The sequence below is a fragment of the Ranitomeya variabilis genome, chromosome 7 (genome assembly GCF_051348905.1).
Source record: "Ranitomeya variabilis isolate aRanVar5 chromosome 7, aRanVar5.hap1, whole genome shotgun sequence".
Classification (NCBI taxonomy): domain Eukaryota; kingdom Metazoa; phylum Chordata; class Amphibia; order Anura; family Dendrobatidae; genus Ranitomeya; species Ranitomeya variabilis.
Window position 1 is genome coordinate 36274318 of NC_135238.1, and position 12948 is coordinate 36287265.

At 40.7% G+C, this 12948-nt stretch overlaps 1 protein-coding gene across 1 annotated transcript in view; it reads right to left on the reverse strand.

Annotated features, from left to right (window-relative positions):
- LOC143784901 (cytochrome P450 2K4-like) overlaps positions 1 to 12690 on the reverse strand; it is a 53956-nt gene extending 41266 nt beyond the window's left edge. Inside the window, exons 1-4 of the mRNA XM_077273526.1 lie at positions 12478 to 12690; positions 10807 to 10969; positions 5011 to 5160; positions 4389 to 4549 (exon numbers count right to left, since the gene is read on the reverse strand). Coding sequence (XP_077129641.1) covers positions 4389 to 4549; positions 5011 to 5160; positions 10807 to 10969; positions 12478 to 12672 — 669 coding nt within the window. The 5' untranslated portion in view covers positions 12673 to 12690. The remainder of the gene's footprint in view (positions 1 to 4388; positions 4550 to 5010; positions 5161 to 10806; positions 10970 to 12477) is intronic.
- Positions 12691 to 12948: the final 258 nt, after the last annotated feature.

Here is a 12948-nt window from a genome sequence, read left to right on the forward strand (position 1 = left end):
GGCATGTTTGAAAGCAGAAGGGAATGTACCAGAATTTATTGATAGGTCGAAGAGATGGGTTAGGGATGGGATAAATGTAGTGGTGAGGTTGGGGAGGAGATAGGATGGGATAGGGTCGAGTGCACAAGTGGTGAGTTGTGAATTGGAGAGGAGAAGATTAAGCTTCACTTCAGTGATGTTGGAGAGGGAGGTTATGGGGAAGGACATTGGTCTGGTATCCAAAGGGGTTGTGATGGTTGAACAATAAAGACGTGCCTTACTTGTTTGAAGTTCGCCAATGACCATCTGGATGATCCGTTTGAGACATGGGAGAAGGTCATGTGGTCAGATGAGACCAAAAAATAACTTTGTGGTATTAACTCCACTCGTCTTGTTGGAGGAAGAAGAAGGATGAGTACAACGCCAAGAACACATTCTCAACTGTGCAGCATGGTGGGGGAAACATCATACTTTGGGAGTGCTTTTATGCAAAGGGGACAAAACGATTGCACCAAAATGAAGGGAGGATGGATGTATCGCGACTTTTTGGCACTGAAGATGGGTCGAGGCTGGGTCCACCAGCATGACAATGACCCAAAACACACAGCTAGGGCAACTAAGGAGTAGCTCCGTAAGAAGCATTGCCAGGCCCTGGAGTGGGCCTGGAGTGGCCCAACCAGTATCCAGACCTGAACCCAATAGAAAATCTTAGGAGAGAACTGAAACTTAATGTTGTCCAGCTACAGTCCCGAAACCTGAAAGATCTGGAGAAGATCTGTATAGAAGAGTGGGTCAAAATCCAGGCTGCAGTGTGTGCAAACTTGGTCAAGAACTACAGGAAACATCTGACCTCTATAATTGCAAACACAGGTTTCTGTACCAAATATTAAGTTCTGTTTTTCTAGTGTATCAAATACTTATTTTATGTAATAAAATGATGATTAATTATGTACCGATCATACAATGTGATTTTCTGGTTTTAATTTTTAGATTCTGTCTCTCCCATTGAAGTGTACCTATGATCAAAATTACAGACCATTGCTTTCTTTGTAGGTGGGAAAACTTGCAAAATCAGCAGTGTATCAAATACTTATTTTCCCCACTGTATATACATCAGTCTCAGTTTTACCTGTATAAAGTATATAGATTGCTGTATATACAATATATATAATAAACTGCTTCTGCTGTATATATTACGTAGGTGATACTGCGATTATACACAGCTGTCGCAGTAGCACCTACATAATACAGTATATATACATCAGTTGCAGTATCACCTACTGTATATATTGTATATACAGCAGTAGCAGTATCACCTACATAATGTATATACAACAGTCTTTATACATTATATAGGTGATACTGCAACCTCTATGTGTAATTGCAGTATCACTTTTATAATGTATATGGGCTACTTTTTCTGCAACAGAATGTTTTTTTTGTTTTACTGTGTCTTTTTTTGGGTTTCAGTGGTGTGAATGGTGACCCTAAAGGCCTGTTCACTGTGTGCTTGGCTCATGTGTTTGCTTTAACCAATTGTTTTCTTGTTTCTACAAGACTAGGTGGGTTCCCACCCTTCCTTGTGAGCCGTGCACATAAAAGTCGTTCTATGCTACGTGTCCACATTGGACTTTTCCTTCCTGAATCCTGCTCATAAAGGTACTATACATATGACCAGGTTTTTAAACATATCAGATAGGGATTACATACATTAGCTAGGACTGCTCTAATACGGGTATACCTTGACGTTTGGTAGAGCGGCTTAATATACAGTTTTTGCAAAAAACGTATTAACCAAATACCCTGTGTTTTTCCATCTTTTTACTAGCACTTCCTGCTTACTGACATTTTCTGCAACACAGTGTTTTTTGGTTTTACTGTGTCTTTTTTTGTGTTTCAGTTTCTTAGTGGTGTGAACGGTGACCCTACAGGCCTGTTCACTGTGTGCTTGGCTCATGTGTTTGTTTTAACCAATTGTTTTCTTGTTTCTACAAGACTAGGAAGGTTCCCACCCTTCCTTGTGAGCCGTGCACATAAACGCCTTTCTATGCTGTGTCCACATTGGACTTTTCCTTTCTGAATCCTGCTCATACAGGTACTATACATATGACCAGGTTTTTATATACAAATTTTAAAAAACTGACCGTCACTTTCAAACATAGAATAAGTGTGAACAGGTGCTGAACCTAGAGTCACCAACTCGTATACAGTCAAATAAATAAGGCAGCACACTGCGGCGCTAAAACATGCAAACATGAAACATGAAAATTGAATTGCATTACTGCACTAGAAATATGAAAAAATGAGAGCGTTTAGCGCATAAATTGGCCTCCGAGATCCCCGATGCGCGTTTTGCGTTAGCTTCCTCCTGGGGGCCGGGGATCTCGGAGGCACAGCATGCCACGCGGCATCACACTTTTGGAAGAGACACATTCAGTCAGGTAATATGTGTTTATGAGGGATCGTAACTCTTTATTATTTCTAAAACCGCATGACGCACACATTATGGTTAATAGTGCGGGGTTCTGTGATATTGTAGCTCTTAGCGGCTATGGTTACTAGTGTTTTTTGCCTATACCACATGTATTTTTGAGACGCATATTTTGCTATGGAATATTAGATATGGAAATTTAAAAATTTGTATGCACTTTGCACTTTAAAAGGATAGCTTGTTTCCATGCAATAGGGAATTCCATTACAATTCTTTGAATATGTGTAGGTATTTATGATATCAGTATGACTTTGGAAATTCCCCTAGCTAGCATCCCAGTAGGAGCAGCTATGATGGTGGTATGATTTTGGAAAAAAAATGTTTCCTCAGCTAGTATTCCATATCTTTTTTGAGCAATTAATTAAATGAGTATTTATATATCCTGTCGGCGTTATACTTGAATTTTTTGATTGTATACACTTCAGCTGGCCCCTTGTAACAGATTTGTTTTTGGTTAGAGGCACTATTTTTATCTATTTGTATATGTATTTTACATGTGTTTAAATAAAGTTGTATCTTTTAATAAAAAAAATAAGAAACACTAATTTGACTGACTGTAGCTTAATAGCAATTTAGTCAGTATGTTTGAATAATGTAAAGGTGCCAACAATTTTGCCTTGCACATTTTGGGGGGTTTGTGTAAAATGATGTCCAATTTGCCTCTGTCTTTTTTCACACAGGAAATAAACATGTGTATAACAAAACATGTGTAATTGAAATATTTTCTGCAGAAATACTTCATTTTCTGGAGCAATTACAAGGGTGCTAACACTTTTGGTCATGACTAGGGTTGAGCGACCTTTACTTTTATAGGATCGGGTCGGGTTTCACGAAACCTGACTTTTTCAAAAGTCGGGTTGAGTGAAATCGGCCGATCCTATAAAAAAGTCGGGGTCGGGGTCGGCCGAAACTCGAAACCCAATGCAGTGCATTGGGTTTCCAATGGTTCCCAGGGTCTGAAGGAGCGGAAACTCTCCTTCAGGCCCTGGGATCCATATTTAAGTGTAAAATAAAGAATTAAAATAAAAAATATCGCTATACTTACACTCTGACGGGCCCTGGTACTAACCAGGAACCTTCCTTCCTTAGAATCAGCCTTCCAAGACCTGCGGTGATGTCACGGTGACGTCGCGGCTTGTGATTGGTCACGCGAGCGGTCACATGGGGGCCGTGCGACCAATCACAAGCCGCGACGTCACCGTGACGTCACCGCAGGTCTTGGAAGGCTGATTCTAAGGAAGGAAGGTTCCCAGTTAGTACCAGGGCCCGTCAGAGTGTAAGTATAGCGATATTTTTTATTTTAATTCTTTATTTTACACTTAAATCTGAATTCCGATACCAATTCCCGATATCTTAAACATATCGGGAATCGGTATCGGAATTCCGATTCCAGATTCAGAAGATCGCCGACCTCATGGCCGACCCCACACAGGGGTCGGGTTTCATGAAACCCGACTTTGCCAAAAGTCGGCGACTTCTGAAAATTGCCGACCCGTTTCGCTCAACCCTAGTCATGACTGTATTTGGTGAGCATCTGAGAAGGACTGTTCTGCTCCGGTAGAGTAACCCACAAAATTTGAGAAAGGGGAAACAGAATACTAGTTGGAAGACCTTGTTAGTTTGGTTGGTGTTTACCGGTACACTACTACTCCTCTCTTCCCTGGATGAGGGAAGGGTACAGACTGAGAGCTGATTCAGGAGCTAAGGCAAGGTATGTGGCCCCGGCGTCTTCACCTTCAGAAGTAATATGGGGAATAGGGTAAGCTAGGGTACCCCTAGCATTAGGGACAGGGAAGGAGCCCCTTGTCCCGGAATACCCAACAAAAGAATCGTGACACCATTAGTCCTAAAGGTGATCCTCAAACTATTCTAAGAATTCACTAAAACGTTAAGACATAAAATCTGACTGTTTTCTTACCAACACTTTGGGTGTACCGACCAGTTTGGCATTTTCATCTATCAAGCTGATTAATTTTTTAAATGTTGGGTCATCGTAATCAAACCTTTTCCCAAAGATAATAGAGCTGATTACATTGGAAACTGCACTGTTTATCAGCATGTGAGTATTGAATGGTTTGCCTAGAAGAATAAAAAAATAGGGTTAAAATATAAATGAATAAAAAATTGTAAAACTAAATAGTGACTCAACATGAAAAGACATTTGCAACCACAAAATTAAAACAATGTTCAGTAGATGACAGAAGATCACTGAATCAACCTTATACAATTTTAAACTTACAGCCAGAATGACAATTGAAATCCTAATGATACGTTTAGAAGCTGGAGATGTTTTCCATGTGCAGAAAAATGTGATGCAAATTTCCAGTAAAAACTTGACAATTTGTGGCAAATCCTTAAATACGTAATGGAAGCATCCGCTATATGTGAAAGGGCGTTTGTAAAACTCCTAGGAGTAGCATAGTACTTTAACTGCGGTGCGGATTGACAATTTGGATTCTGTAGACGGGATTGAAGAGAGAGATAGACAAGAAACTAAATTGTATAAAAGTTATGAGATGTATGGGAAATATATATCTTACCATTCTGAGATTTAACACTTTCTATAAGGGACATTAATTCATCTTGAATTCTGGCTTCCACACTTTTCTTCCCCATTCCAAAGTCTCGAAGTGTTGATATTGTGAACCTCCTCGTGGATTTCCATGTTTCTCCATTGGAAAATGTTATGCCTAAAACATAGTTATATAGGAAAAAGAATGAATTAGTCTTACTAAATAGAAAACAGGATTGTAACCTAAAGAATTCAATGAGTGGATTATTTAGAAGTTGATGGATGAGGATGAAGAAGCGAAGAAGGAAGAAAAATAGAATGAAGATGATAATGAGAAAACTGGAGATGAAAAAGGTGAAGGAAGAATAATGTAGATGATGAGAAGAAGGAAACAGAAGATGAATGATGTATAGAAGTAGAAGAAGATGAAGGTTAATGTAGATTAAAGCAAAAAAGAGGACTGCTGAATACTTTGTAGGAATGAGCTTATCACATCCATCCCCTCCCATTTTTCTTTTGTGTTTTCCTTGTTCATTTTCATCCTTGACTGAAAAAAGTTTAGGCTTTTGTTTCCCTGGATTTGTTCAATAAATATCAGCAGATTCATTTCAACATTTATTATTTTGTGCAAAATTCAATAAAAAATTTGCAAAATAAATAAAAGGATATAAAGGAAGTAGAATGATGACGATGATGAAGTCGGAGTAAGAACAATGGAGAAGTATAGTCAATAACCACTACAACTTTCTGCAGTCTTTGCACAACTTCTAAGAATTAGCGTAGGTGTTAAACGTCTTCTTCAATTCATAACATTTGTCCATAAATTACATTTGTTTATGTTTTCAGTGAATCTTCAATTATCAGAATCAGCTATAGTTAGTAGAGATGAGCAAACTTGTTCGGAAAACGTTCGCCAATCTTAAATTCAGCACAAAAGCAGCACACTCGGATTCGTATTCACGGTCATGAGCATTTTTACTCAAAGTCGGCAAAATGTGGTCACAAATGGGTAAATCATCGCGTTTCCACTAATGCTTTTGTTATTACTTTGGCTAGGATAGTGGTGCTCTATGATGAGCGGGGGATGGTGGGACGTGTTTGATGGGGGTGTGTGGAGAGGTTAGAGGAGCAGCGCGCTCCTTTTTTTCTTTCTTAACTTAATGTGTGTTGATTCTGGCAGCCAATCAGGGCTCAGAAACCATCCTCAACATCATGACGCAAGGTCTTCTGTAATTGGCTGCCAAAATCACATGTCCCTGGGAAAATAAAAATCAGACATTTTGTTCTGCTGGCACCATTGTCTCAGTGTCACAGTGCAGAGAGGTCGCTCCTGCGCTAGTGCTTCTGCTGAAAGTGAACTTGTCAGTTCACTAGATAGGATCCTGTCCAGTGTGAAATCAATCTTCCAGCATCAAAGTAGATTGTGGGAAAACTGTGTGGCGGACTCTGGAGGCCCCATTTGCTAAATCGTTTGTGATAAAACTGTCTTTCAGTGGCAAATCAGAAGGCCAGATTTCCACTTAAAAATTGTTAGGCCTAATATTAGGGTGCAGCCTGGAGGGCCAATTAGTTAATCCAAATCGTTTTTGATAAAACTGTGTTTCAGTGGCAAATCAGTTGGTCAGATTTCCACTTAAAAATCGTTAGGCCTAATAATGGGGTGCAGCCTAGAGGGCCAATTAGCTGTTCCAAATTGTTTGTGATATAACTGTGTTTCAGTGGAACATCATAAGGCCAGATTTCCACTTAAAAATCATTAGCTCTAATATTCAGGTGCAGCCTAGACTGCCAATTAGTTAATCCAAATCATATGTGATAAAACTGTCTTTCGGGGCAAATGAGAAGGCCAGATTGCCAGGGTGCATTTCACTACTGATACCTGGGCAAGCAAACATGGGCAGGGATGCTACATCTCACTGACTGGGCACTGGGTGACTCTGGTGGCTGTGGGGGAAGTGTTTGAATCCCCAATGCTTGCGGGACAAACCTCTGTATCTAACACTTCTTCCACTGCTTCTGGCTCCTCCACCTCCTCTAGGGCCTCCATCTGTGCCCTTAACCTCTCCCTTAATAAAACACACAATCCAACAGTATAGATAGAATATCCTTCATCTCTGTACAGTGCAGCCATGACTCACTGCATTCAGTCAGTGTTTAACTTAATATGCCTTGGGGATCGCAGTCACACAGCTCAAGAGGTATGGACACCTATCCATTCTAAGTTAGAGCAATGCTGTGTCCACTGAACCTGGAGTGAGGGAAGGCTGTGTGCAATAATGGTGCAAATTGGTGGCTTCCCTACACCCGGTCAACTTCACACATGTGCCTTGCATGGCTCACGTCATCATCCTGGTGGTACAGCAATTTCTCTGCCACTATCCCTGCCTGGATGCAATGTTACAGAAAGCAAGGTCACTGCATTTTCACTTCCAACGATGGCACCCCACAGGTCATCGACTTGCATTGCTACAGAGGTCTTTCGGCATACTGGTTAACCATTTGATTTACGATTTTCCGACACGATAGAATTCCACATGTTGCAGTGACTGTGGCAGCAGCAAAGAGCCCTGCGGCAGTATGTCCTTTTGCATAGTCTGGGCCAATGCAGTCCGGATGTGGTGCAAATCACGCTTGTGGAGTGGGCACAGATGAAGTACCTCTGCACCCTTCTACACAGTTTTGAAATTGCTACTAAGATGGTTAGGGCCATCTTAGGTTTACTAAGAGTGGTTTTCCCCAATACACCAGTATGGCACACTGTGTTTATCCCAGTTCTAAACCATTCACCCTGGCAACATCATGACGTCATCACAAAAACATTGGTAGCAGCAGCAGTGTAAGTTGTATAAGCAATTTCTGTGAGTCATTTCATGCATTTTTTTAGACCAGCCCATGCACCAGCAGAACAGAGTACAAGTCTGACACATTGTGAATGACTGGAGAGGATGGTACAGGAGTATCTGGAGCTCAATATCAATTCCATCAAGGGGGGTTGGGACCTTTTGCATTTTGGTCTTCAAAAATGGAAGAATGGCCTAAGCTTGCCTGTCACACCTTGGAGGTTTTGTCATACCAGGCAGCCAGTGTTCTGTCAGAACGTCTCTTCAACGCTGCTTGTGGTGTCCTGATGGAGAAGTGCATCCAGCTGTCTCATAAAAGTGTAGGACACCTAACGTTCATCAAAACGAACAAGTCATGGATCTCCAATGACTTTTGCACCCCAGTCGCAGACTGGGAAGACTAAGGGATGGTGTCGTTTTATTGTCATGCATTGATATCGCGTTATTGCAGTCTGTGCCTTCTTTGTAGTGTCTTCTGTGCCTGTTGTTGATACTGTTGCTTATGCAAACAATTTTATGAGATGTAGAGACTCCAAGTTGTGCTTCCTTCTGTTGGGTTGTCTGTGGTGGTAGGTGTGTCAGAGGCCTATTATACTGTTTCTACGCTGTAGAAATTGATGCCACTAGTGGTGCATGACAATTATTTTTTGAAATGTGGAGGCTCCAAGTTGGGTCTCTATTTTGGGGCTTGCCTGTAGTAGAAGGTGTGTCAGAGGCCTTTTATACTGTTTCTACTCTGTAGAAAATAATTCCACTTTAGTGGTATGTGACAATTATTTTTGAAATGTGGAGACTCCAACTCGGGTCTCCATCTGGTGGATTGCCTGTAGTGGAAAGTGTGTCAGAGGCCTATCATACTATTTCTACTCTGTAGAAATTGATGCCACTTTAGTGGTGCATGACAGTTATTTTTTGAAATGTTGAGACTCCAAGTTGGGTCTTAATTTGGTCGGTTGCCTGTAGGAGATGGTGTGTCAGAGGCCTGTTATATTGTTTCTACTCTGTGGAAATTGATGCCACTTTAGCGGTGTGTGACAATTATTATTTGAAATGTGGAGATTCGAAGTTGGGTCTCCATCTGGTTGGTTACCTGTAGTAGAAGGTGTGTCAGAGGCCTATTATACTGTTTCTACTCTGTGGAAATTTGTGCCACTTTAGTGGTGTGTGACAATTATTTTTTGAAATGTGGAGACTCCAAGTTGGGTCTCTATTTGGTGGGTTTCCTGTAGTAGAAGGTGTGTCAGAGGCTTTTTATACTGTTTCTACTTTTGTGGAAATTGATGCCACTTTAGTGGTGTGTGACAATTATTTGTTGAAATGTGGAGACTCGAAGTTGGGTCTCTATCTGGTGGGTTGCCTGTGGTGTAAGGTCTGTCAGAGTCCTATTATATTGTTTCTCCTCTGTGGAAATTGATGCCACTTTAGTGGTGTGTGACAATTATTTGTTGAAATGTGGAGACTCGAAGTTGGGTCTCTATCTGGTGGGTTGCCTGTGGTGTAAGGTCTGTCAGAGTCCTATTATATTGTTTCTCCTCTGTGGAAATTGATGCCACTTCAGTGGTGCATGACAGTTATTTTTTGAAATGAAGGGTCTCCAAGTCGGGTCTCCATCTGGTGGGTTGCCTGTGATGTAAGGTGTGTCAGAGACCTATTATACTGTTTCTACTGTGAGGCAGTAAGGGGGATCATATACGAGGTTTGATATGTGTCCCCCAGGATGCAGAAGGAATGTTATTAAACCCACTGGAGTGCCTTGTGTTTCACAGCAGAACACCTGTGAATCACAAGGCAAAATAAAAGAAAGAGTGGATTGGGTCCAAGTAGTTGACCCAGTCAGATTTTTTGGAAAACCAGTCAAGGGCTTTTTTTTTTAGAGGGATTTGCAGGTTTGGTAGTGGGGTGAATCCCTCTCTCCACTCCGGATTTCGGAAGTGGCTCTTTGGGCAAGATTCCATTTAAAACCTGTTAGTTTGGCCTTGGGTGTGTCAGTTTGTAGTTTGCAAGCTGCAGAGCAGGAGGCTCAGTACAACCCAAGTCTGTGTGAAGCTAACGAAGAGCCAGGGACTTCAAGGCGGCTGACGCACCCAAGAGGCATGGCAGTGCCATTGTCCATGGCAACGGGTTTTGAACACAGAATGTATTTGAGGAAACCCGGCTGCGATCCAGAGGATATCACTCCTGTATGGGAGTCTGAAAATAAAGACACTGTTTATGTTGAACTTTCTGTGGTCCCAGACTGTCTATCGCACTGCACCAACCCCGCTGCTCTACACTACTCTGCGGAAATTGATGCCATTTTAGTGATGTGTGACAATTATTTTTTGAAATATGGAGACTCGAAGTTGGGTCTCCATCTGGTGGGTTACCTGTGTAAGTAGGGCTCCCAGACAGGCAGGCCTGCACTTACTTTCTGTCAATTACCTGTGTTACTTTACTTACATTTTTCTACCAATATTTCTGTATGAAACTGATGTTTGTGCCAGCTGAGTGTGGCTGGAATATATATATAAAAAAAAATTGTCGGTGTTGCATGAGGAATCAGGTCTCACAGCTAAGAAGACTTACATTGCTCCCTTAACCACCAGATGCTCATTGAAACTTCAATTCCAAGCTGTAAATGCTGGGCCAGACCCTGATACCTCATGCATGACCCACGGCTGCTGCTGCTGTGCCATTGTCAAATTTCTACTGTGGGTCAATTCATGCTCCTTTTCATGGTTTCTGCTCCTAACTTTAGCCGTTTGGGAAGCTTTTTGTCACCCCTTAAGGTGTTGGTTTTGCCTCCCATTGAATCTAATGTTGTTCGGGTACATTTGTCGAACATGTTCTACGAACATCTAAATGTTCAGCGAATCAAAACTAAGCTTGAAAGGGTTCACTTATCTCTAATAGTTACTGTACTTTATAGTATTCTGCTCCCCTAACAGGTCACTGTTGTGGATTTTTGATTCATGGAATGCACAATATTAAAGTTCTTTAAATACCTAATCCATGAGAGAAAACCTCGAAGATTGGTTCAATCGCCCGTTCTCCAAAATCATCAGCTCGTGTAACAAGTGCTTCTTTTACAATCTTATATCCAGCAAGTATCACCTTTTTCTTGGGTCCAAAATGTACAGTAAATATTTCGCCATACTTCTCAGAAAGCTGTAAAATATTGTATTTTATAGTTATATAAACATATATTTGAATATTATTTCTGCAAAGGACAAAAAAATTGTGTCCTAAACCACAATGTCACTCACACGGGGCCAATTAAGGTACATTTCCAACAAGCCACAGTTGTTGTTGAGTCCATGTAGCTGGAGAAGGGTGAACATGGGAGGCAGGACTGCACAGCTCCTGCCCATGAGAATACAAAGAATAGTGTATGGATACAATAGAGTGACTATGACTTTCCCGTGTATCCGCAGTCTATTCGGTGTGCTCTGCTTACTTCTCTGCATGAAAAGTGCCTTCAAATGTAAAAAATGCATTATAATTTTAGTTACTCTTTGATGATTTCATATGTCCATGCCTTTCTCAAATGTTAACCATTAAAATGTACTTACATATCCTGTAATGAAATGGAAGACTACACTTTTTCATGGCATTAAGCTGAACTAAAAGATCTGCCATTACTAGAGGAATTTTTGAATAGGTTTAATAGGGGCCCTCTGCTGTATATTTTAACCCCCGTAGGAAGTGATATACAGTAATTTCATTAGAAAATCAATTTCCTATGGTTAATTGTCTCACTTCAACCCAATGGTATAAGATATTTAATATTCAGTCACTACAAGACCATGACTCTGCATATGAAGCAAAACTGGTAAAACTGGTAAAAATGTAAAGCGTGGTGACAGATCTCAACAAAACTCAGATCTCGACTCTGAAAATTATTAAAGAGAATGTCCACTCAGAACAATCTGGTGCAGCCATCAATTGGCCAATGTAGATTTGGCTTTTCTTCATCCATGGTGATCAACTGTTAATCGTGGGGAAAGTCAAAGAACCCAAAAGCAATGCCCAACTTTACTAATGCCTCAATGGACAAAAATTTCTACAATAATTGTAATATTTGATAGAAAACTCCTCAAAATACTGGAAATTGTTATAGCACCAGGAGGGAGAACCAACCCTATAATATTGGCCATAGTTTACATATACAGGTATAATGATCAACGCTCTTGGAAATATTATTGAAGTTACGTTTGGCCATATATTAAATGCTATGGTATTTTTATTAATCCATTTTTTCTTCTCCCATGGTTTCATTAAAGTAATAGGGCACTAAATGAGTAAATTAACACAGCCCCAGCAACATGACAAGTCTACGCGACTTCAAGGGTTTCTTGACTTTGAACAATCCCTATTTAATTAGATGGTGCCTCGACAATAATTTGATCACAAAGTGTCCAGCTCCAGTAGCCAGCTATTATTCTAGGGAAACTATGACAGTAAGTATTCAATCTTTCTCCCTCGCCACCACAAAAGAAATGTAGCATTACACAGTGTCCATTCGCATCAGTGGTTTGTGTATAATGCAGTAAATGACAAGACCTCCAGACCTTTAATGCTCACCTTGAACCTATTCATACCGGTCTCATTCACCAACCACCCTCAATTTCTTTGCCCCCACCCTCCTTGACTATACAGTAAGTCCAGTATCTTACCTTCATCAGAGATTCGTAGGGCCTATTCAGGTCCACCAGGTTGAGGTTTCCAATGACCGGCAGAGGCATCGGTCCAGGGGGCATCTTTGCTGTGCTCTTCTTAATTCCATGTATCCAATAGATGAATAATGCAATGAAAATTGAAAAGTATACTAACACATCGGCTCTAGCCAAAAAGTAGGCAATAAAAGCCATAGCGAAGTTCTGGTAAGAGTCCGTTCTGATTGTGCTGCTGATCTCATATTTATACACTTGGGCTTACTTTTCCTACATGTGTCAATATTTATTAACCAGCAGATTGGCCAATCGCCATTTAAATTTGCCAGACAGTCTTAGCTTAATCTTTCACAATCTTTGCCCAACCTTGTTTTTACATATATTGCATCATGCACTTCACCCAAATACAGGATGGCCAATGTGTATTATAATGTGATATTGTATAGTGGGTTAAATGAATATGATTTTAATATT